At 42.1% G+C, this 21977-nt stretch overlaps 1 protein-coding gene across 1 annotated transcript in view; it reads left to right on the plus strand.

Moving 5' to 3' along the window:
* NR4A3 (nuclear receptor subfamily 4 group A member 3) overlaps positions 1–21977 on the plus strand; it is a 38728-nt gene that overhangs the window by 6103 nt on the left and 10648 nt on the right. Inside the window, exons 3-7 of the mRNA XM_036888280.2 lie at positions 230–1197; positions 4821–4950; positions 5415–5587; positions 15108–15307; positions 17545–17723. Of these exons, the coding sequence (XP_036744175.1) occupies positions 232–1197; positions 4821–4950; positions 5415–5587; positions 15108–15307; positions 17545–17723 (1648 nt within the window). The 5' untranslated portion in view covers positions 230–231. The remainder of the gene's footprint in view (positions 1–229; positions 1198–4820; positions 4951–5414; positions 5588–15107; positions 15308–17544; positions 17724–21977) is intronic.

Below are 21977 nucleotides of genomic sequence, written 5' to 3' on the forward strand. Positions count from 1 at the left end.
TTTAGCATCCTATGGTCCCTTTGACAGTCCATCAGGTATTCAGCTTTCTTCCTGGGGGAAAGGGAAGGGAAGAAAGTAAGCATGGGGCTTTATATCTATGCTACAAAAGGAGGAAAGGATGTCATTTCCTCTCTTTTTCTCAGATTAGAAAGCAATGAATCCAGTGCTACCTATTAGCTAGGAAAGTGTTGATTTTGCCTTTGAGACACCCTTTCTTTTGTCCCTGCAGATATGCCCTGCATACAAGCCCAGTATAGCCCTTCGCCTCCAGGTTCCAGTTATGCAACGCAGACCTACGGCTCGGAATATACCACGGAGATCATGAACCCTGACTACACCAAGCTGACCATGGACCTCGGCAGCACTGAGATCACGGCCACAGCCACCACATCCCTGCCCAGTTTCAGTACCTTCATGGAGGGCTACTCGAGCAACTACGAACTCAAGCCCTCCTGCTTGTACCAAATGCAGCCGTCCGGGCCACGGCCCCTTATCAAGATGGAAGAGGGCCGCGCGCACGACTACCACCACCACCACCATCATCACCACCATCACCACCACCACCAGCAGCAGCAACAGCAGCCGTCCATTCCGTCCCGCTCCGGCCCAGAGGACGAGGTGCTGCCCAGCACCTCCATGTACTTCAAGCAGTCCCCGCCGTCCACCCCTACCACGCCGGGCTTCCCTCCGCAGGCGGGGGCGCTGTGGGACGACGCGCTGCCGTCCGCGCAGGGCTGCATCGCGCCCGGCCCGCTGCTCGACCCGCCGATGAAGGCGGTGCCCACGGTGGCCGGCGCGCGCTTCCCGCTCTTCCACTTCAAGCCCTCGCCGCCGCACCCGCCCGCGCCCAGCCCGGCCGGCGGCCACCACCTTGGCTACGACCCGACGGCCGCCGCCGCGCTCAGCCTGCCGCTGGGAGCCGCCGCCGCCGCCGCCGCAGGCAGTCAGGCCGCTGCGCTCGAAGGCCACCCGTACGGGCTGCCGCTGGCCAAGAGGGCGGCCGCGCTGGCCTTCCCGCCTCTCGGCCTCACTGCTTCCCCCACTGCGTCTGGCCTGCTAGGCGAGAACCCCAGTCTGCCATCGCCGCCCAACAGGAGCTCGTCGTCGGGCGAGGGCACGTGTGCTGTGTGCGGGGACAACGCCGCCTGCCAGCACTATGGCGTGCGCACCTGCGAGGGCTGCAAGGGCTTCTTCAAGGTGAGCGCATGCCTCCTCCTGGAGACCCCTTACCCCCGCAGCCAGCCTCCTCAGTCACCGGCTCAAGTGAGCATCTAAGTGGGCCCTTACCGGTTTGAGAGGTGTGATTGTTATACTGTGCATTCCTGTAGCCTTTCCCAACACCGTCACATCCACTTTCTGAGGGATTTTTAACTTGAGGTCCATTACAGGAGGACTCCCCGGGTGCACTTGAGGGGGCTGTGAACCTCCTGACTTGGCTTTACCTTATGAGCATTTTTCTGGACAGAGCCTTCAGCAGGTTCTCAAAAATGTCTGTGATCTCAAAAATGCAAAACCTCACTGCATTCCTTGTCTGTCCATCAAAGGTGTTTTGAAGGGTTGGGGTCTGTGTGCCAGGCCCTGGACATTTGTATCTCATTTAATCCTCATAATAGGAGCTCAGGCTCTAGAATGAAACTTGAGACTGTATTCTGCCCACCCACTAGCTATTGTTAAAAAGTGACTTGAAGGTAGGTACTAATTGTCCTTGTTTCATAGATGAGGCAGTGGAGGTTCAGAGAGGTTAACTCAACTGCCCCACAGCACACTCAGAGAGTGAGAAGGAAGGAAGCAGGATGCCAATCATGTTTGCATGACCCCAAAGTGCAGGGTCCCCTTCACAGCTCTGAAGCAGCAAAATAGGGGCAATGAGATGGATGCAGTCTGGGGCAGCTCACTCTATGGAAGATAGAAGCTGAGGTCTCACCAATCTAGTCCACCTCTGTGCCACATACAGTGCCAGGTGTGGACATTATTCATTGTCTCACAGACTCAAAGGAGAATTTTGTGGTGTGTGGTGGTGGGGGACATCTTCAGCCTCCCCTCCCGCCGTCTTCCCAAAGAGAAATCTAGAGCCTAGAGAAGCGAAGCCTTGTCAGCCTATAAAGAATAATTTAGCAGCACATGTGCAACAGTTCTGGCAGGTTTCTCCTGACTCTTGAGTTCAGTGCTCTTTCCACCACTCAGGGGGATGAGGACCTGTCTTCTTGCTGCTCTGCGTTTGCTGTTGACTCCCAGATTTCTTCAGACACTTGCTGCTGTGCCACCCTCCCCACTCTTCTGGCAATTATCTCAGGCATTTGCAAACCTACACATTTTCTCCCACAAAATTCATGCCCTGGCCTCCAGTGCTGGGCAGGGTAGAGGGAGAGGGGAAGCTGGGTGCTGATTGGATAACTAGAATTTGGGAGGCCAATAGGATGTATCTGGGAGCATGCTGAAATTGGAGCCAGAACACTCAAATAGGAGTCCTCTATCTGTCACTTATCAGTCACATGACATTGGGCATGACATGTCTTTCTAGGCCTCAGTTTCCCTATCAGGTGAATAAAATTCAGAGGACTGAGTATTAAAAGAAAGAAAACATCAATGAAAATACTTTATAATCTTTAAAAGGTCATAAAACAATAGTGCCTTATTAGGTGAAAACTACAAGTATTTGCTAACATTCACATGTTTGTGAATTGGTAGGTTTGATCTGTGGTAGGAGTCACGTGATTGATTAAATTCTGCAGATAAATGAGAAATGTTTGCAGAAAGACTTTGTAATATATTAAGTACCATACAGAAGGTATGCAGGATTTATGTTTTAAATGTAGAACCCTCAGTTTTGCCATTTTTTTTCTGTCTTAACCACTCAAGTTTTACCAAGGTTATATTTTCAAGTAACTGCATTCTTTTAACAGATTTAATTTTTGCGGTGGAAATGCTGAAGGGGAGTGAAACGGGCATCCGAAAAAAAGAAAGAAAAACAATTAAGAGATGTACAAGTAACCCACAAATATAATCACCCCTAAATATTTGAGGGTTGACCAAATACAGAGTGTAATACATTCCTGGTCTGGAAATATCAATTAAGTGTTCCCCAACAGTGTCTCTTTCTGCAGCAATCTCTTGAAAACAAATCTGTACTTGAAAGGGTGGGGGTAGGGTAGGGGAGAACCACCCCACAGATCTGTTAATTAAGGGAACAGAAGCAGGTTTTACCCAGTAGCTTTCTACCATTAAATTGAATTCTTTAAAAATGTGACATGAAGTGCAGGTAATGATGGGAATTCAGTGATTGAACTGTAACGATCTCTCCCTGTCAAACTGTGCAGGCATGCACAAATGTGGGGAAGATTTCAGGTTATTGGGAAAATGTATACCTGAAGCAAAATGCCACCAGCACTTGAATTGGCATATCGCCTTTAGGATGATGGCAAGAAATAGAGTTTTAGAAATGACTGCATGTTCAATGAAAGAAAGATTCATTCAGGAAACACAAGCTTCCTAGCCTTACAGACTGCTGAGAATTTAAATGCTGGAAACTCAGAAATATATTTGTGTTTTGGAATATTGCATCTTAAACTGAATGTATCTGGCTTTGGTTAATTTTTAAAGTTTTATATAGGCAATTTAGAAACTCTCATAAAATGAAATTAAAAAGTAATAGGTTGAAAACAAAAACATAGGGATTGAGGATTGCTTCAAGTAAAAGACTGAAAGTAAATCTAAATTTTTGGACACAAAATAGATCACTAGTCCCAAATTCCCTGAATTTTTCTTTTCTTTTTAATGTAGTCAGGCTTACCAAATAGATTCCAGCTTTCTGCTCTACTTGGAGTTGTATAGATTCAGGTAATTTCTGAATGACTTCACCCAAAGTGGTAAATACACATACATTTGCACAAATGTTCTTAGTTTTTTTCAAAATCATATGTTCTTTTGAGTCTGGAACATAAAATATGCTTAATTATTTCTCCATGTGTCATTTTAAAGTAGTATATGATTCTGAAGAATGCAACATTATTTTATATCCAAGTCCAAGTTTTATGATGTGTCTCTTAGAATATGGCTATTTTGATGTCTATGTCAATGGTCATTTAAGAAAACCATTTAATGGGCATTTTTACTGAAAATATATGGCTCTCCTATTTCTTTCTCTGACTTCTTTGGTTTTCTTTTTTTTTCTCTCTGGGATGTGATAGTGATTTTTAGTATCCAATTTTAAGATTTTGCTTTCAGAAATCAAAAATGACCAGTTTACCATACATAGTCATTTAAAGATAAGTTCCAATGGCTGATTTTTTTTTTTGCATTAAAACATTATTTCCTATATGTTTTAAGTAGACAAGTACTGATTTTGCTTTTTATGATTTCATCTCTATTGGGGAACAAAGCTAGTTACTATGATATTTGACTTACAATAGTGATAGCCAACAAAGTACATCCCAAATAATTTTGATTTTATTTTAATAAGGTCAGCAATAGTCAGGGAAGTGGAACAAGTAGAAAATTGTTCCCAAAGGGATATTAAAAGTGGAGATAATCTAATCCTCCAAGGTATGATATGTTGACCTGGTAATTTCAGATATGATTTTATCATTCAGACTTGGGTGTCTCCTGAGACTTGCTTCAGAGCAATCAGAGATGATTTTCATTGTCAGCAGCTAACACTAATAAAATTGTTTTTCCTGCAGGCTAGCGTGTTAGGAAATTAAATTTATCTAATTATACGAATTGCGCTGTCGCTTTTCACATTGTAATTAAAATACATCTTGTCAGGTCCTACCTCTTCCCAGAAACTATTAGTTGACTATCTTTGTATTATATTTTCTCAGAGAACGGTGCAGAAAAATGCAAAATATGTTTGCCTGGCAAATAAAAACTGCCCTGTAGACAAGAGACGTCGAAACCGATGTCAGTACTGTCGATTTCAGAAGTGTCTCAGTGTTGGAATGGTTAAAGAAGGTATGGATACACTACAGTGTTTTTTATCCAGCTTGCTTATATGTATTCTCAGATAGCTCTGAAAAAAATGTTAGTATTTATGTTAGGATGGTGAATTTTCCTAGTTTCCCTTTCTTTCCAACATTTTACTTTTATGGTGTACATTAACATTTAACGATAGCTGAGGACTACTTATTCTAATTTCTCAAAATCAATAGAGAGCTTGTGTACATATATCTCTGCTCTATTTAAAAAGGAGACTTAGGGCTAATTCATTACCAAATGTAAGTACGGGTAACTTTTCTGCGGTTTGTTTCAACTCTCATTATATCACTGTGTGAATATTATTCCAAGCTTTTTGCCACTTTTAAATGGTTGGACTCTTTAATGATTGCTCAACTGTAATGTGTTTGATTTCTTTTTTGTGATTTATGGCTGTTCATGGATATCTCTGAAGACATTTTTTTTCTTTCTCTTGGCATCAGTTGTCCGTACAGATAGTCTGAAAGGGAGGAGAGGTCGGCTGCCTTCCAAACCAAAGAGCCCATTACAGCAGGAACCTTCTCAGCCCTCTCCACCTTCTCCTCCAGTCTGTATGATGAATGCCCTTGTCCGAGCTTTAACAGATTCAACGCCTAGAGATCTTGATTATTCCAGAGTAAGTTTTATGATGTCCTGCTTTTGAATGAACGATCAGGGTCTCTATTCATGATACTAATAATGAAACTTGACTGAGTAACTTTGTGCCTGGCCCTGTGCTAAACAGTTTTCATACCTTTTCCGTATTTCTCAGTTCATTTAGCAATTCCAGAACATCCAGTGAGCACCAAATAACATTTGCTTTATTGGGTCTCTAAAAGCCTTAACAAATGACCCTGACAGTGCTGCACATGTCATGCCCATTGTTGCAGGATTCTTGGTGGTTGTGCCAATGAAAATCCGCCAGGTGATTTCAATTTGTAGTTTTCTTTCATGGTTTAGACAAAGTGAAGAGTGGTTTGTTTCATTTTGTGATCAAACCATCTGGGTGAGCCTCAAGTTATCCTTAAGCAGTTCACACAAATGCATTGGGATTGATTGACCTGCTGCTTCTCAGAGGGATTAGACCTTTGATGGAGAGGACTGAGTTCTGGCCTTGACATTGGGAGGTATCAGGGGGGGTGGGTTGGAATAGTGCCTCTGCTGCTTCCTGCCTGTGTCACCCGGCTCCTGCTCTTGGCTTTCTCATCCCTACAATGAAGATGATTACAATATTTAACCCCAGAGGGATGTTGTGAACATCAGTCACACAGGAATGATGGTTTTGAAAAGCATAAATGATTGCCAGTGTTGTTATTTAAGTCAACCCAAACATATCGATATTTTTATTTCCTATAGGATAGTTAAAATATAATCACTTTGAATTCTGCAATTCCCAGAAATTTAGATAACACAGAGAAGAATCATGCGAAAGGATTTTCTAAGCAAATGTGTAAATATTGCTGGAAGGCAGTTTTTAAAAAGACTTAGAAAAGCAAACTTCTAGTAAGACAGGGTCTCACCGAAAAGGGGAAGAAAATAAAAAGATTACAATTATCAAGCTATCGCTATATGCTAGATACACATTGTGGCACATTGGCTCACTTAGCCATTTAAAGAACCATGAGATATGGGTATAGTTACCTCCACTCTAAGACAAGAAAACTTAGAAACACAGTTTGTACACAGATGAGAGAGATACCAGTCCAGGGATCTTCCGTTGGTTGATCTGGCCTGGTAGCCACTACCGCATTGCCCTCCTCAGGAACAAGCAGTATTTCAAAGTTATGGTTGAAAGGCTGGCAAAGAGTGTGAGTGTGCCTGCTATGCACCCTCCTTTAGGTTACAGTCTTGACAGAAACGGAAAGGTGATCCTTCTTCCCTCATCCCCACCCTCATTACAGGCTGTGAAGCTTCTTCTTCACACCTGATCACAAGACTTCATGTGAAGCCTGGTAGATTGTTAGCACTGAAGGTTGAGGACTCTTATTCTGATTACAAGTAGCATCTCTTGACTAAAGTCAAGTGTCAAATAACAGTCTAACAGAATAATGCAGCAGTTAAGAGCAAAGGCTTCAGAACCATGCAGACCTAGAATAAAATCCCCAAACCATCATTTACTAGCTGGGTGACCTTAAACATTTGATTCGACATTTTAATACCTCGTTTTCTTCATTTGTGTTATGAAGTAATAATAACATTATCTACTTCCTGGGGTTGTTTGTGAAGATTGAATAAGATGATACTTGTCAAGGCTTTAGCACTGTACCCCATACATTATCTCTTGGCCAGTCTTTCTTACTCCACCATTTGTTGAATGTACTAATGAGTATGATGAGCATGATACACGTCTGATGCCACATAGCAATACCATTAAGGTAAGTGTTATGATCTCTGTTTCACAGATGAGGAGACTAAAACTGGGAAGGACTAAAGGACTGACTTGCCCAAGGTCACATAGCTAATATGTATCAGAGAGAGAGTTAGAAGCCAAGTGTATTGGACCCCAAAGTCTGTGCCTCTAAAAACTAAGCATCACTGTGTTTCTGGTTTCAGTGAGAGTGGGTACTAGAAAAGCATTCAGGAATAAAGGCTTTTCCTCTGGGAAGCAACTTTGGCTTCCCCTTATGCAAGGTGTCTAAATCAATGAAACTTCTCTGCACTCACTGCCTATGCCAGGACTACGGGGCACAATCTGACATTCTTCCAGGCCATTTGAAATCACTATTGATGGTCAGTCTAGAGAATTTAGGCCCCCAAAGTGATTTTTTGGCCCTAAATTATCCAATTACTGGTCTACATGGTCTCATTAGTCATTCAGTGGCAAACCCTCTCCAGCACTTTGAGCCCTCCTAGCTGAGAACTGTCTCCTCACTGAAAAAATCAATCCAGTGTGTTTGCTCGCCTCTGCACTATTCAGTGTGTTAGACTAGAGTCATCATCCTCATCAACAAACATTTATCCAATTTAATTGTTAGCTTTGTCCAAAATAGCAGATTGACCATGCCAGAGTCTGGGTCACATTGACACTACCTTTGGGGCCTTGCTCAATTTTGCAAAGCATATTTATTTTAATTGCATTGTTTTGGAGTCAGGTTGAACCGCATAGCTTGAATTCTCCCACTTTTAGATAGCTTTACAAATTATCAAAAATTGGACCAAAATCAATAAATTAAAAGGCTTTTTAAAAAATACAGTGAGTTTTCATAAAAAATTTGGATGAAGGCATAGAAGGCATGCTGATCACATTTGCAGATGACAGAAAGCTGGGAGGGATCGCTAATATGATGGATGTCAGTATCAACATTCAGAGTTATTTCGACAGGTTGGAACAGGATGGGCTGAAACCATCATGAAGAAACTTACCAAAATAAATGTGAAGCTCAGAATTTAGAATTTTAAAACACGGGAGAGCCTTGGCCTGTCAGTAGTTCATGTTAAGAAGATCTTGGGAGTTTATTCCATACACATTCATATGAACCAAAGTGCATGTGTGGTGGAAGAGAGGGACGCTAAAGTACCTTAGGCAGCTGTCAAAGTGTAGGACCAGAAACAAGTTGGTGGTTCTGCAGACCACACAGGAGTTTAAAGGGAATATGGAAACATTGTTTCTGGAAACTTGTAAGAGATGGTTGGAGGAAATAGAATTTGTAGACAGGAAGGGAGGTGGTTTGGCAGGATTCAATCACTCTTTCTCCATGTGGCAAAGAAGACTTACTCTTGAGGGCAGATCTAGAGGGAGAAAGAGGGGGTGCCTATCAGCTCAGACTAAAGACAAGGATGCACTCTCTTAGCTACAGTGGAAGCATGAGTTTATCAACACGACGTATCTAAGGAGAACACATAACAAGATTTCTCACAAGCAGATAAGTTACTTTGGATGATATTAAGTTCCTTCCAACTCTAAGATTTTATGATTCTGGGGTTTACCTTATTGTCCCTAAATGCAAGTGAGTATATATATATATATATATATATATATATATACACATATAAGAAAATGTGTTACGTCACTTTTTATTTAACAAGATTGAAATTACACTGTTCTCTTAAAAAACATTAACGTAAAATGAATGAAACAAAGTGAATTTATTGAGTGTCTGCTTTTAACTAGGCACCATCATGTATATTCTTACAAAATTTCACTTAAGCCTCAGCTTTATGTGGTATAACTTGCGGTTTCAGTAAATTTTTAAATATTGTAATTCATTGAAACTCAATATTCAAAATGCCTTCTTCAAGTTTTATATTTACAAATTCATAGAACTGGAGGTGACCTTGAGATCATCTAATCCAACCCCCATATTTTCAGAGGAGTAAATAAAGGCTTGAAGGGGTTAAGTGCTTTGCCTAAGGTCAGTGACAGAGGTAAGGCTAGATCCAAATCTCATCACTCAAGGTAATGTGTTAGTATTTCTACACACTGTCACTTCTATTTAATGACATTTTGCTAGAGTTTTTTGATAGATGCTTTATTTGATTTTTTAAAGGACAATAATAGTAATATATACCCATTGGTTTTTAAAAAGGCAAGCCATTTACAAATAGATAGAGTGAAAAAGGAAATTCTCCTTTTCGTTTATTCCTGCCTAACACCTCTTCGGCAGTAACCAATGTTAACACATTGGTGTGTATCTATAATTTTTCACATTTTAAGTAAGAACTTGCCCTGTTAGATTTGAGTCAGACAGTTGATTTGTCCAAAACAATTTATTAAAGATGCTAGCTTTCCCCAGTGAATCAGGTAAATAGAGAAATGAGAAAATGTTTGCCAGACAGGTATATACTAGCGTATATGTCTTTAAGGTAGTAAGCGAACAGTTTTCCTCATTTGTGGGAAAGGGAGGTGGAGGAGTTGTGTTCCAAGTCACAGTGGGAATGAACGCTTTGGAAGCCCAAAAGAGAGCTCCTCGCTCTGTAAAGTGTTCCTGGCTCTGGGATCTTTACTTCTCCTATGGGCCAAACTTCTCTCCTTCAAAAGTGAGCTCAGATAATATATCAGTGCAGTCAAAACATGTCATGTTTGATTTGTTTCTCCTCAAAATGTTGCTGTTCTCTGCCCCATAATTGCTTTTAATTTAGCAATACAAGTATATATAGATATTGGGCTTGGCTTTCAAGCCTGCATAATTACTAATGAGAAAATATATTTAACCAAATATAGTTGGTCATTTCAAATATTTTTCAGCAAACTAGGATGTTTTCTGGTAATTGGTGTTACTTAGTATAGTAACAAACTCCAAATACAAGAGACAGTGCTCAGATAAAACTAGGCACCAGCAAATGTCATTTGAATATGTTAACAAGATGGTCTGGGAAACAACGTGGCTAACACATGTTAGACCCACAAAGTAAACTGCATGAAGACTCTGCATAGAGAGTGGTTTCATGAAGCTACTCAGGAAACCCTCCCAAATTTCCACCAGTTTCCTCAGTGATTTCAGGCCAGTTCCAGACCCTCTGTGGGCCTCAGTTTCCTCATCTGAATGGTGAGATTAGACTAAATGTACATGCAGGATCTTTTCCAGCCTTCTCATTCCGTGACCCTCTCGCCTTCATACCTGCTATAAAACCACTATGGGTACAGATTCCCAGACCACACCCAGACCTACTGAATCAGAACTGGGGTGGGGGGTGGGGCAGGAGGAAGGCAGAATCTGTACATGAACAAGTGCCTTAGATGACCCACTGGCACACTATGTTTGAGGTCCACCAATATAGTTTAATAAGACCAATTCAATTTTACCTCCATTGTCCTATTCCCTAGCTTTTGGTGAGCTGAGAAAGAAATGAGCAATAGAGAGATAAATTTTCCAGAAAGGAATTTATTCATTTAACAAATACTTATTGAATGACTGTTGGGAATCAGTCACTATTCTAGAGCAATGGACACGTTGAACAAGAGAAGTTCCTGCCCTCATGGAGCTTACATGCCATGAAGAAGTTAAAAAGACAAATACACAACTGCTCTGTGATCATTGGTGGGAGGAGAGGAGGTTCTTTTGTGTTTGCGTTTTTGTTTTTTGTGGAGGAGGCAGTTACATCAGAAAAGAACTTTGGGGGAAAATATATTCATTGCCGATTTTTAAAGTGTCCTTTTTTAATGTATAAGAACCTAAGAATATGTATACACAGTTTGGCTCATAGAATGATCACTTCTAACACATATAATGAAATATAAAGACCCAGGGAAAAGTAACATTCTAAGGGGAGATAAAATGTTCTTAGGATATTCTACATATTTAGCCTGGACTGACAGTGTGAAAGGATAAATATCAGATTCCATTCTGTTATAAAAGCAGCACGTTGCTAAGCTTTTAGGGCTGGTGTTCACCTAAGGTCTCACTTTATTCCCATTCAAATAACTTATTTTAGGACTGCAGTGTTGCTGAACTCTGATCTGTGCAGCTGTGTTATTGCCATATGAAATGCATAGACTCAGTTTAAATAACATCCATTGTTTGTAGCACTACCTTCTCCCTCTAGGTGCTTCCTCTCTATCAGACATTAGCTGTTGGTACATGTAATACTGTGTCTTTGACTAGGGGTAAAGCATTTTTCTCTAATTGGCTTTTGTTCAACTGTAATGACTAATAAACAAATATTTCTAGATTTCCTTTGGTAAACCCTAAGCCTGCCTAGCTCAGACAGAGCAATGTAGGAGAGCACAGATGCAGAGATGGAGGGGGGGTTCTGGTTCTTCCAACTCCAGGTCCAGTATTGCTTGGTGAGGTTTCTTAAAACTGCTAGGCCAGGCAGAGAAAGAATCTAAAGTATTTTGTTCTGTTTCTTTGAATTTTATGTTTAGTAGAGGGGATACTTGGTCTGTCTTTTCCCCAGCATGGGATGCTGCCCCTCCTGTCACCAAGTTACTAGTGACTCTGCCTGAATCCAGTGTGACTCCAGAATTCTCAAACATAGACCAGAATCACTGCAGGTGAAGCCGGAGGGTCTGGCTGGAGTTTGGTGCCCCGGGCCTGCTCGCTCCTCTCCTTAGTGTACTCCACCAGAGAAAACTGCACATGCAAGCCAGGGACTGTGTTCCCCTGGGTGCAGGATGCATGAAATATGAGCCCAGCAGGGCCGGAGGCCTGCAGAGGACTCTGGGTGAAAGCTAGTGCTCTGGAGGATTCTAAGCAAATATTGGAAACAGAGAGATTATTGAGTTGTGAGCCATGGTTTCAGGGAAGTCAGTGAAGAAGGGACAGGTCCCTTTTCCAGGGGAAAGTGAATATTCTTTAGCTTCTTCTCTCCATTTAACACATTATTTTAAAACAAAATGCTGAATCAGTATCAAGACATTCTAGGCAATAATATCATAACTGGTAGGATTAGCAACAGAACCACTGAATGCAAGAACCATCACATGGAACATTCAGCAGGATAGATGATAGTCTAGGCTATAAAATACACCTTAACAAATTTAAGAATAGAAATCATAATAATGTCTGCTGTCAAACCACAACGTAAATAAACTAGAAATCAGTAACAGAAAGATAGCTGAATACAAGACCCAGAAGAAAACTGAGAGATCAGCTAGCCCAGTTGCTTCCTACTTCAGAGGCAGAAACAGACCCAGAGAAGTTAAGTGACTTGTCCTGGACTGTACAGCAAGTCAGTGGCAGAACCTGGAGGAGGACTCCATGACCTACTGTCTGATTCTATATTCTTTTTCCTTCTCCATATTGTCACTAACTTAAGGGTTTCACATATAGTGCAGTCAGCTTTCTAAAGGTGGGTCTGCCCTGAATTGCATCCTGCCCTTGGAGAGCATATGGAATTAGGTTCATATAATAGGAGAAAGTAAAAAAAATATATTTCTCTGTTCTCCTCCAGTGAATAGGGTGTGTGCTGACAGGAGGCAGTGGGAAGTGTTTGCGACACCCGGGGCATGCTGCATCCTTGAATATACATGGCAAGGAGGACTGCCTCCTTCTCCTGGACTTTGCCCTCATTGTCATGATATCACAGAAACATCCAGGGCTTCATAGACTCCAAGCCCTGAGTTGGATTACTGGGGACAGAGAAGCCAGGGCTCTGAACTTGACCTGATGTCACAGGATCGTAGAAAGTCAAGGCTGAAAATTAGAAACCTTCTGGTTCAACCTCTTCCACCACTTGATAAATGTGGAAGCTGAGGGACAGCAGTGGTTCCAAGTATCATAACCTTCATCAGTTTCATCACTGTCATCATTCATTAAACATGTTCAATGTGTCAGGCTCTTCACATATATTATCACATTTAATCATCATCCTAAAATATTCAGGAAGGCATTATCCCCATTTTACAGAGGAGAATACTGAGGCTCTGAAAAGTGAAGTGATTTATCACAGGTAACTAAAGTAAGTGGCAGAGCTACACTGTTCAATACATGAGAGGCCTGGACAAATCTAGGATTAAAGAAGCTGGGCTCCTTGTCTGGCATTTCTTTTATTTCATGATGCCTCATTGGAAAAAACAAAGGGGAAAAACAAAGACCTAATTAAGACAAGTGTCTCATTTCCTCATACCTAAGTAGTTTCTACAGTTAGCACATGTGTGCTTACTGGCTGTTTCTCCTCCAGTCAGGTTAGGGCATTGTGGCAAACCTAGGCACTCCTGACTACCCCTTTCATTGAACAGTTTTCAACAGCTATTTATTGAGGGCCACCTATGTGTCAGTCACTATCCTGCTGACAAAACATGGGACCAAATGAATACATACCTAGAGACCCACAACCAGAGCAAAGCAAAGTGCCTTTTAAAACTATCCCATGGGCTACCAGCTAGTAACATCAGATCTATTAATGGCCAGCAGGTGTAGGACTGGAAATCACAGGACTGTGTTTAAGTCTTGGCTGCACCACTGTTGGTTATGTAACTTGGGAAAGTCTCTTAGCCTCTCTGAGCCTCAGTTTCCTCATCTGCAAAATAAGGATTAAAATCAATGCCCCAGTAGGATCAACTGAGAGACGGGATGCAAAAGCACATTTACTGTGTTAGTGTGAAGGAAATGACGTGCATATTTCCATGAGTGTTTCTGTAGATCTCCTAAGTCTCTGTGTTGTTGGTTGTCCCTTGATTATTACCTTGCTATAACAATCTTCCTACATGAAACAGGAAAGATTTTCCTCCAGTGATTCAAGCAAAACCCTGCCTCTACCAGAATATCCAAAATCTGGGTAGAGACTTTTTTCCTATTCATACCTTTCTTCTCCTTGGATGCTCTACATCAATGCTGTCCAATAGGATGCTCTACAGGGATGGAAATGTTCTGTACCACAAGTGGCTACTAAGCACTTGAAATACAGTTAGAATGACTGAGAAAATGAATTTTTAATTTTATGTAATTTTCCTTAACTGTAGCCACAAGTCCTGAGTCTGATGACACACAGCTGCCTAGGCCTCCTAAGGAAACACCATCCCCACTCTGCCTGGGTCACATCACAGAAATCCATCGATGGAAAGCAAAAGCATTCTTTTTTCCTGGCAGTTAATTCTGTGATTCCCCAACTTCAGTGTGCATGAGAATCACCTGGAGATTCTGATAAAGAAAACCAAGTTTCTTGGGTCTCCCACCATAATTTCTAATTCTATAGGTCTGGGACAGGGCCTAAGTTTTTAGTTCTAGCACATTCTCAGATGCTGCTGATGTTGCTAGTCCAGGGAACACACTTTGAGAACTGTGGTTTACTTAAGAATTTTATTTGGAGACAGCTATGCTCGAGTGGAATTAGTAGATCCCAGAAGCCTACTGTACACAAACCTCTGGGGCAATGGTTCTCTATGCTGACTGCCCTTTGAAATCACCTGGGGAGTTTAAAATTGTCCTGATGACCAGTCCCGCCCCAGATCATTTAATTAGAATCTCTGTGGTATGACCTAGACATGAATGTTCTTTAAAATCCCTCAGATAATTGCCGTCAAGACTGAAAACCACTGCACTAATGGGACTTAAGCAAATTTCTTTTGTCTTTTAAACGGTAATAAAATCGCTCTATTTATATTACAGGTTCACTGTGAGAATCAGATGAGGCTGTGAATGAAAAAGGGTTTTATTAACTTTGGGACCTAAAAGTAAGGATTTAGGCATTGGCACTCTTGAAAGAGCCAATTTGCAAATGATGCTGCTATTTGTCTTGACCTGATGTAACGCTGCTATCTGCGATTTGCATTCTAGTACTGTCCCACTGACCAGGCCGCAGCAGGCACAGATGCTGAGCATGTACAACAGTTCTACAACCTTCTGACAGCCTCCATTGATGTGTCCAGAAGCTGGGCAGAAAAGATTCCTGGATTTACTGATCTTCCCAAAGAGGATCAGACATTACTTATAGAATCAGCCTTTTTGGAGCTGTTTGTTCTCAGACTTTCCATCAGGTAATAACTATTATTTTATCTTCCTTCAGTCTACCCTTCCTTTGAAGAAGTTGGAAATGTGCTGTGCTTGTAGCTGAGTCATTGGTGAAAAGTTTGCTCAAGATGGAAAAAGGGAATATGATCAGGCATTTGAAAACTGAGCAGTGGGTAGAGCACTGGACTGTGAGCCAGGACTCCTGGGTTTTAGTCTCAGTTCTAATGTGGACATGCTTTGAGACCCTGAACATGCTTTGAGACCTTTGAGACCCTTGTCTCACTGGAAATTCAGTTTCCTTCTTTGTAAAATGAAGAGGCTGGATCTGGTGATTTCTGAAGCCCCTTGCTGCTCCAATATTCCGTAAGTCTAGGAAGATTCTCATGGTGCACAAGGTATTTTCTGGCAGCAAGTATTTGTTTTGAACATTGCAATTGCCTCACAGGTTTCTATTTAACAAGTTACTGTTCTAGTACACCAGATGGGGCTATAAAGAGTTCTCACAACTTCTCAACCCCCAGTATTTACTCCAAGCGAATAGCATGCGGACCAAATGATTTGGTTCAACCTATGATAAACAGACACCAAAGACAAAGAGACTGTCATTTTTTCAAAAAGCTAGAATCTGGGATTTAGCTCCTCTCATAAAGTCCACATGTAGCATTTTTAATTCCATCTTTCTTGCTGCCTTTTATTTATGTATTCTTAGAATATGGTACCAATGTTCCACCAAATATTACAAGAAAAACCATCATCTTTCCCTTCTTTCTCTTCCCTACCACCACCTCCCAATTTTCACACTGTGTTACCAGAAAATCTTATTTAAAGTGAATATTTTCATGCTTTGTTTCCAGCTATTTTGGTTTGGAGCCCTTAGAGAAAGTCCAGAAATCTGCATTTTTAATGCACGCTCTGGTGATTTTGATGCCTGTGGTCTGAGGTCCAGGTTTTAAACTCTGAAAGAATGAACCACTTTGTCCTGTGTGTACCTCTGTAGAGGGCTCTGTGGAAGAGACAGAGGTGGAGTTACAGTTAGTGCCAGTAATTAGCATAATTACAGTCAATTCTGGAGTGCTCAGGAGCCAAGCCAGCCATGCGACCATCATCTATTAACAGGCAGCAAAGGATTAAGTAAGTGTTAAGCTCCATGTGGGCAGGCACCCATGTACACCCTATTCAGCAAGTTTTCTCCAGTGCCTGGCTCCAGGAATGGCCCATACTTGGTGCTCTGTAAATACTTGCTGAGTGAATGAATGAATAAAGCTACTTATCTAAGAAGCACAGTTAAAACAGCTATTAACTTGTTAGTGCAATAGGCTGAAAGAGGTAAGTATGCAGCAGAGATTTGAAAATTAAGTACTAAGATTACAGTAAGGATCATATAGAATTCAGAATTAGTTACACCTAATACTCATCAAGCTCCCCTGTGTACCAGGCACTGTGCATGGGCTTTCAAATCTTTTCATTCCCATAACAATCTTAGGAAGTAGCAATTAGAGTTCCCATTTTATAGATCAGGAAAAGGGAACACGAGAGATTAAAGGAGTGCCCAAGGCCCCACGGCTAAGGGATGATGTCCAACAAGAAGTTCTAGGGTGCCTCTCTTGAGAGAAGAATGGGATGATTAGGGAGGTAATATAAACTATCAGGGCAGATTTAGAAATAGCTCTAGGCAGCCCCACTATTAAATGCAAAAAAGGTGATACAAAATAAGGACTCTTTTTACCTTCATCTACTTCTTAGTTTGTGATGGACTTCTGGCAGTTGCAGATACTTGGTGTTTTTAGAGTCTGCACAACAGAATTTTAGTGTGTAACCTCAGGCCGTATTAGTTTTTGACATTAAGAAAAAAGCCAGAGAAGTCCTGGTGAGGAGCACTGAAGCCAATAGTCCCATGTTCACTGCAGAGAGGTGGTGAGCTGGGCTTCACTTCCATAGTGTGTGAGTGCCTGTTCCCCATGTCCCCACTTGGGCAGGCCAGCAAGTGATTCTAGTAATAGAGAGCAGGCACCCCACCCCCAGTCCCCTGAGGCTGGTGCTCACCAAGAAAGTTAGCCCAGTCGAGTGGTGGTGGTGGTTTATCCCAGGAGCCAAGTCTTGTTCATCAGGGGTGTCTGGGCAGGTCTCACTTCACAGTGCTGGGTCCCGAACACTGCCCCGTGGCATCTGGGTGCCTATATGTTATGATGTGATCCTGTGGGACAGCATGGACAGACCTCTTCAATGTGCCTCTATCCCTATGCCCCACTATTTTGTCTTGTAGGTCGAACACTGCTGAAGATAAGTATGTGTTCTGCAATGGACTTGTCCTGCATCGACTTCAGTGCCTTCGTGGATTTGGGGAGTGGCTCGACTCCATTAAAGACTTTTCCTTAAGTTTGCAGAGCCTGAACCTTGATATCCAAGCCTTAGCATGCCTGTCAGCATTGAGCGTGATCACAGGTAAGCACCACCCTGCTGTCCCCCTTTCTCTGCTTTCCTATGTTAAGGCGGATTCTGGCTGTTGCTGTCACACACAGAGTAGAATATCAGGAAAATGACTGCCACTTTTCTGAAATCTGCTAAGTTTAATCTAGTATAAACAAAGAGACATATATCTGCAACTTCTTGTCATGTACTTCCAGGGAAGAGGATTCCTAGTCTACTGAGGTATCACTGTCAGCAAACCCAATGTATGAGGAGCTAGATTTCCATGGGAGCTCAGTTGACAGCTGGACTAGCTGCTTCAGGGTATTTCTACAGGGGTTTCAAAAGAAGTTGATTCGCCTGTTCCTGTGGGGCAGAGGGGTGAGTCTTCCCTCTCCCCAGTCCTTGGCTAGTGACCCAGAGAAAAACCAAAGAACTGCACACATATCAACATAGCTTTATTTATTTATTTACAATTTTATTTAACAACTTAGATTGGCAGAGAACTGAGAAAAATGGGTATCTGTTAAAAGCAGAAATGTTCAAGTCAATTTTTAAGTGTTAAGACCCAGAAGCGTAAAACATATTCAACTTCTAGATTATGCCTTTCTTCCCCTAGATGTCTCTCCCTTTCTATCTTTTGGGATAAAAGACCCCAAGGCTGAGTGAGAGGAAGTGAAAGGCGTCTCAGGTGAGACAGGAAATGCTCTCTCCCTGTGGCTGCTCTCACGGCCCCAGGGCCCGGCGCCCTTTGCCCTTCCACAACTTTCAGAGTTTCCTGTTTCAGTGTCATGCTTCTCAGTCAGACTGGGGCCTGGTGATATAGTGACAGCAGGTAGTGGCTAGCCAGACCTGGGGCTCACCTCTCAAGCTTTTCATCAGACCCAAGCACAGGCTAGGCTGTTGGACTAAGAATTAAGGTTCAGATTTGATACTCTTGGCTGTAGAAACCACGTTTTTGAAGCAGGTGGTGAGGCCTTTCATAGAGGACCAAATGCATTCTTTGGTGCAGATGGGCCCTTCTTCCTGATGTATCAGAAATATGCACTGTTAACATGTACCTTCTTGGGACTTCCTGTTAGCTCAAGTGAGATATGTCTGAATACCTGAAGAGGCTAGGCTGGTTCATCATTTAATGTTTTACGTGAAGGCAAAGAAATAAATGGCATGTGCTACAGCAGGATTCAGACACTAGCTGTTCCCTCACTATTCCAAGTAGAACCCCACTTCTTCCTGGTCTTTTGGTCCTGGGTGAGAAACCCCCTTCTTTTGACAGTGATTTGAAACTCACTAATAAAACAAAAACACAGGTAGTCTCCAAGAGTATGGATTTAACTTAAAGGGCTTTTAAATGCCTTAGGGGAACACCTGAAGAAAATAAGCACATTTAAGGCATAAGGATATTACTCCAGCAGGACTGTAATGAAATTGCTTTGAAGGTAACCTTTAAACTGAAGCTCTTCAGCTCAATTTCAGAACCATTCAGCTCTCCATAGGACAGTTAAACATTCAAAACTATAAAGGATGGAATTTAATTAAAACAAAAACAAAAACAAAAACTAGAGCCAGCCTTGACTTTCAGTAAAAAAAAACCAGTACCCTTACCACATCTCCATGGAAATGGGTGTTGAGTCTAGTTAATCAACCAGTGTTCACTTATCTAGGCGCTCTGCTGCATATCAGTAGGTTTTCAGAGATAATAACACACATCCCTGGTGGAGACGGAAGATGCAAAGCAATACATGTGATAAAGGTGTTGGGTGCCATGTGGGGATGTGGGAGTCCATTCAAAGTACTGAGAGACGGAAGGTGGAGAGCTATTTTCTCAAAAGAGCTAATAGGAGCTGGTCCTTGAGCAAAGCACAGGCTGTCTCCAGGCTAAATTGAAAGGAGTGAGAATTACAGGTATAAATAAAAATTTGCTAAAGTCGTTGAAAATATGGCTGTCATAAGTTTCAGGAAGGAAATGATGAAAAAAAAAATAGTGATGAGAAATCAGAGGGAAGGATGGGGCAGGGCCAGAAAGTTTTAACCAGGGGAGCAGCATTGCCAGGCTTAAATTTTAGAAAGACCTACTCTGACACCTGTTTTTGAGCACAAATTAGAGGAGGAGAGAGTAAAAGTCCAGTCCAGGTATAAGAGCTCTGATTTAAGCAGAAGGCCCATGAGGCCTACAGCTTTATTTTGTTTTACTCTCTAAGTAGAAATTAATGAAAAGTATAAGGGCAGGACATGCAAGTGTCAGGCAGTCCCAACCTGGAGAGACTGGGCAGTTCAGTGCAGAGGATACAGAAGAGGAAATAGGAGAAGGTGGTGCGAGTCCTGTCTCTGCCTCCAGTGAGCTGTGAGTCCTGTGGTTCTAGCTGCTCAGCCCACTGCCCTTTATGTGGAGCCTTGCTCAGGGAGGAGGCAGTTTAGCATGGTAGAAACAACACGGACTTGGGAACCCAGCACCCCCCGGCTTTAATCTAGGGTCCTATATTTAAAAAGTCTGTGATATTCAGGAATGTGTTTCATTTCTCTGAACTTCAGTTTCTCCATCTGTAAAGTGGGGATAATAACATCTTTCCATGAGGAGGCAGTGAGAATTACAGAAAAATAGGTTTGTGATGTAGCCAAACTGGATACAAAACAGGCACACAGTCCACCTGCATTCTGTCCCGTAGTGATGGTGACAGAGACTCCCTCTCATTAAGTACATGCCTGCCCCTTCCCCTTGGAAACACTAGGTAACCCAAAATCAAATGCCATACCATGAGGAAATGGGTGGCAGCTTTAGAAGGCAGTATGTTTGGCGAGTATCTCCTTGGATTCTTGAGAGAAAGGCTCTAAGAAAAACAATGATATTGAAGGACTTAAGCTGGACTTTCCCAGCATTTATAATGGGCCACATCCTTTCCGGGCTAGCTCCAGTTCCTGCCCTCAGCTGTCAGCCTGTGCAGTGGGGGTTGTTGTAGGCCCTGTGGTTATAACCCACAAGAAAAATAAGCACTTCTCTCATTTCTGGACCTCGAAGTACTCTCTTTGTGATCTGCTAGCTGGGAAGGGGCTTGAAACGTGTGAAAGCATCAGGAAATGGCAGAAAAGGCAACACCTGGGAAACAGCAATGCCCACTCTTGCGGATATCAATTTTCACTTGAATGTGGGCTCCTGTGAAATCTTGACTTTGGAATAAACTCCATTGATCATATAGGGTAATTGTAGAGTATCAGCAGGGCTACTGACACCAGAGAGCTCGTCCTCAAATTGTCTGCTCCTAGACTACAGAGAAGAACTCATGAGAAGCTCAGCCAGTCTCACTTCTAGGAAAATTAAGAATCTGGACAGTACTGGTAGTTTGCACAAACATGGTTTGTTTGTTTTTAAAATTTTTCCTTCTTCCTCCACCTTTCTCTGTGCCCCCTTATGAAAAACTAGGTGGTGAGGTGGGGCAGGAAATGGTTTCTTTCAGTCACTCTCCTACAGTAAAAGGGAGTTCCCCACAGATGTGGTTGTCAAATGTTTGTAGGTCCCCAGTTCCTCTCCCTAACCATTCCCTTTTGCCAGTGCCACATCCCTGGCATAGGAGTAACAGAAATGCTTTACTTCTGATGGGATACCAATGAGGTGATACCTGGTTAGGTTAGTATGTTTAGTAAATAAGAAGCTCCCCAAACAGAACATTAGTGTGGAATTACCACTTTATAAGCATCCATTCATTACATTAACATTGAGGGCTTATATGCAAGACCTGGTATCAGTCTCTAGGGATACAACGATAAGCTGTGTAGGAATTCTGCTGTCAGAAAAGTGTATAGCCTCCTAGGAAGTCATATATGATTATGATGTAATGAACTTGATGTTAAAAGGGGTACATTCTGTGCAGCAAAAGTCCAGATTGCTACTAACTCTTTTGGGATGAAGGAAGGTTGAGTTGCTGGTCATGATGGCTTCCAAAGAAGTGGCATCTAGACATGGTAAGATATAAGCAAGGACATTCCAGGTTAGGGAAACAGCATAGCAAGAGCATGGCAGTGGAAAACTTCAGCACATTTTGGAGAAAAGCCAGTATGCTGGAGTTGTACTGTACATGTGTTAAATCACATACATCATAGAGAGAGAAGAGATTTAAGTATTAAAGAAATGCTAAATAAAGCAGATAAAAAATTTAAAGTATAGGCTATTATACTTAATAACTATATGTCCAGAAGTGAGCATGAGAGAGAAGATGCAAACCCACTGTGGACCATGGTCTCTCTGCTTCTGGTGGTGAGAGCTGCATTTTGGGGAAATTTAAAGGATTTTCAAGG

This window comes from Manis pentadactyla, chromosome 3 (assembly GCF_030020395.1).
Source record: "Manis pentadactyla isolate mManPen7 chromosome 3, mManPen7.hap1, whole genome shotgun sequence".
NCBI lineage: Eukaryota > Metazoa > Chordata > Mammalia > Pholidota > Manidae > Manis > Manis pentadactyla.